Genomic DNA, 1,784 nt, shown 5'->3' with positions numbered 1-1,784 from the left:
AGAGAGAGAGAGAGAGAGAGAGAGAGAGACAGCGAGAGAGAGAGAGAGATTTTACATAAAAGCTGGTCTTTTGAACTATTCATCAAAACATCATGAAAAAAGTATCACAGGCACCACCAAATATTTGACTGTTTCCAACAATAATGATAATAAGTTAGAAATATTTCTTGAGCCCCAAATCAGCATATTAGAAAAATTTCTGAAGGATCAGGTGACATTGAAGACTGGAGTAATGGTTGCTGAAAATTCAGCTGTGCCATCACAGGAATAAAATTACCTTTTAAAATATTTTCAACTAGAAAACTTAGTTATTTAAAATTGTAATTTTATTTCAAAATATTACTTTCAAAAACTCTTTTCAAAAACATTAATCTTCTAAACCCCAAACCTTTGATTAGTAGTGTATGCAGGTAATTCTTCTGAAATCATCGTGAGAACATTCAACACACTAACAATTTAATTTAGAGCAGTTTGATTACAACTGCAATCATTTAACTTATTAAATGTATATTTGTTAAACATATGATTTTCATTTTAAATGTAGATTCTTAAGATTTCATGTGCTTTCATGATAAAGTTTATTTACAGCCATGGAACTAAAGTAGTGACACATACTTAAAGATTTCTGTTTATTTATTATAGAATAATGAATCTCTTATTTTTCCTGTGTTACCTGATTTGCATATTCCCTTCAATAAATTGGGCGCATCAACAATGAAGACAGCACAAACAAATAACTTTAGTTATAAGTTACACATTCATCAAAAGCAAACTGTTGGCCACCGATCTCAACCACACATTCATTGTGTTACAGTTCTTTTTTTTGTTACAGTTTATTTTTGTTCTTCCCTTTTGCAAGATTGTGTAACATGGGTTAAGTACATAAAATGTTCCAGCTAATATTTGTCTTGCTGCTGAGCTATAGGTTGATCTGTAGTTGTACAATGTACATTGAGAAATGCTGATGATCAGCTAAATCAGCAATCTAGTGCAGAAAGTCAATGACCTACAAATGCATTCATAATAATGAATACAATTATTCACATCCAGCTGGAGCAATCAAAGCATGTCTTAACAGCACTAATAAAATACATTTTGATATGTGTACATAAACTACGACGATGCATATGTAATATTATTAGAAATAAATTATAACCAATACAGCTGCTGAAATGTGTCTACCTACCTTGCTGCCAATGATGGAGCGTACTTCATCATCTGGGGAAGTAGGAGTGCCAGAGATGTCTGGGTTGCTGTTGCTAAGGCTACGAGAGCGGTTGAGGTTGAGGCTTGCCGGTCTAACAGCAGAACGGGCCATGGTGGCATAATGCACTGAACCGCCCAATCCTCCAGGGCCTATTACGCCAAAAACAATAAATCAAAATTGAAACACACTGGAGTAACAACTAATTTGACCTAATCTTAAACACTCCAAAAGCCACAGATTTAGAGACCTAAAATCAAAAGATCAAGCTGAAACCTGACCTGGAGATGGGGAGTTGGGGTCCATGTTGGGCAAGCGGAAGACATAGTGGATATATGAGGAGAGAAGGCTGTTTCGCCCATGCATATCTTGACTAGTGTCCAAGTACTTATGTAGACGGTTCACTATGGATGCCATCACTTCAAAAGAAGCCTGACCAAGATTCACTACAGCAGAAAGAAAATAAAACACAAGATCTTTAAGAAACAACAGCCAAGGTCAAGAAACTAACAACTATTTTATGCAGTTCTCACAATCAAGCTAAATACTAATATATATATATATATATATATATATATAT

The 1,784-nt window shown here is 34.5% G+C and overlaps 1 protein-coding gene across 1 annotated transcript in view; it reads right to left on the bottom strand.

Annotated features, from left to right (window-relative positions):
- The window catches only part of LOC107717128 (dedicator of cytokinesis protein 7-like), a 47,992-nt gene that overhangs the window by 24,773 nt on the left and 21,435 nt on the right, over positions 1–1,784 (bottom strand). The window contains exons 21-22 of the mRNA XM_016523795.1: positions 1,486–1,650; positions 1,187–1,356 (exon numbers count right to left, since the gene is read on the bottom strand). Coding sequence (XP_016379281.1) covers positions 1,187–1,356; positions 1,486–1,650 — 335 coding nt within the window. The remainder of the gene's footprint in view (positions 1–1,186; positions 1,357–1,485; positions 1,651–1,784) is intronic.

The sequence above is a fragment of the Sinocyclocheilus rhinocerous genome, unplaced genomic scaffold (genome assembly GCF_001515625.1).
Source record: "Sinocyclocheilus rhinocerous isolate Xijiao unplaced genomic scaffold, SAMN03320098_v1.1 scaffold690, whole genome shotgun sequence".
In the NCBI taxonomy this organism is placed as follows: Eukaryota; Metazoa; Chordata; class Actinopteri; order Cypriniformes; family Cyprinidae; genus Sinocyclocheilus; species Sinocyclocheilus rhinocerous.
This window is presented reverse-complemented; position numbering and strand designations above follow the sequence as displayed.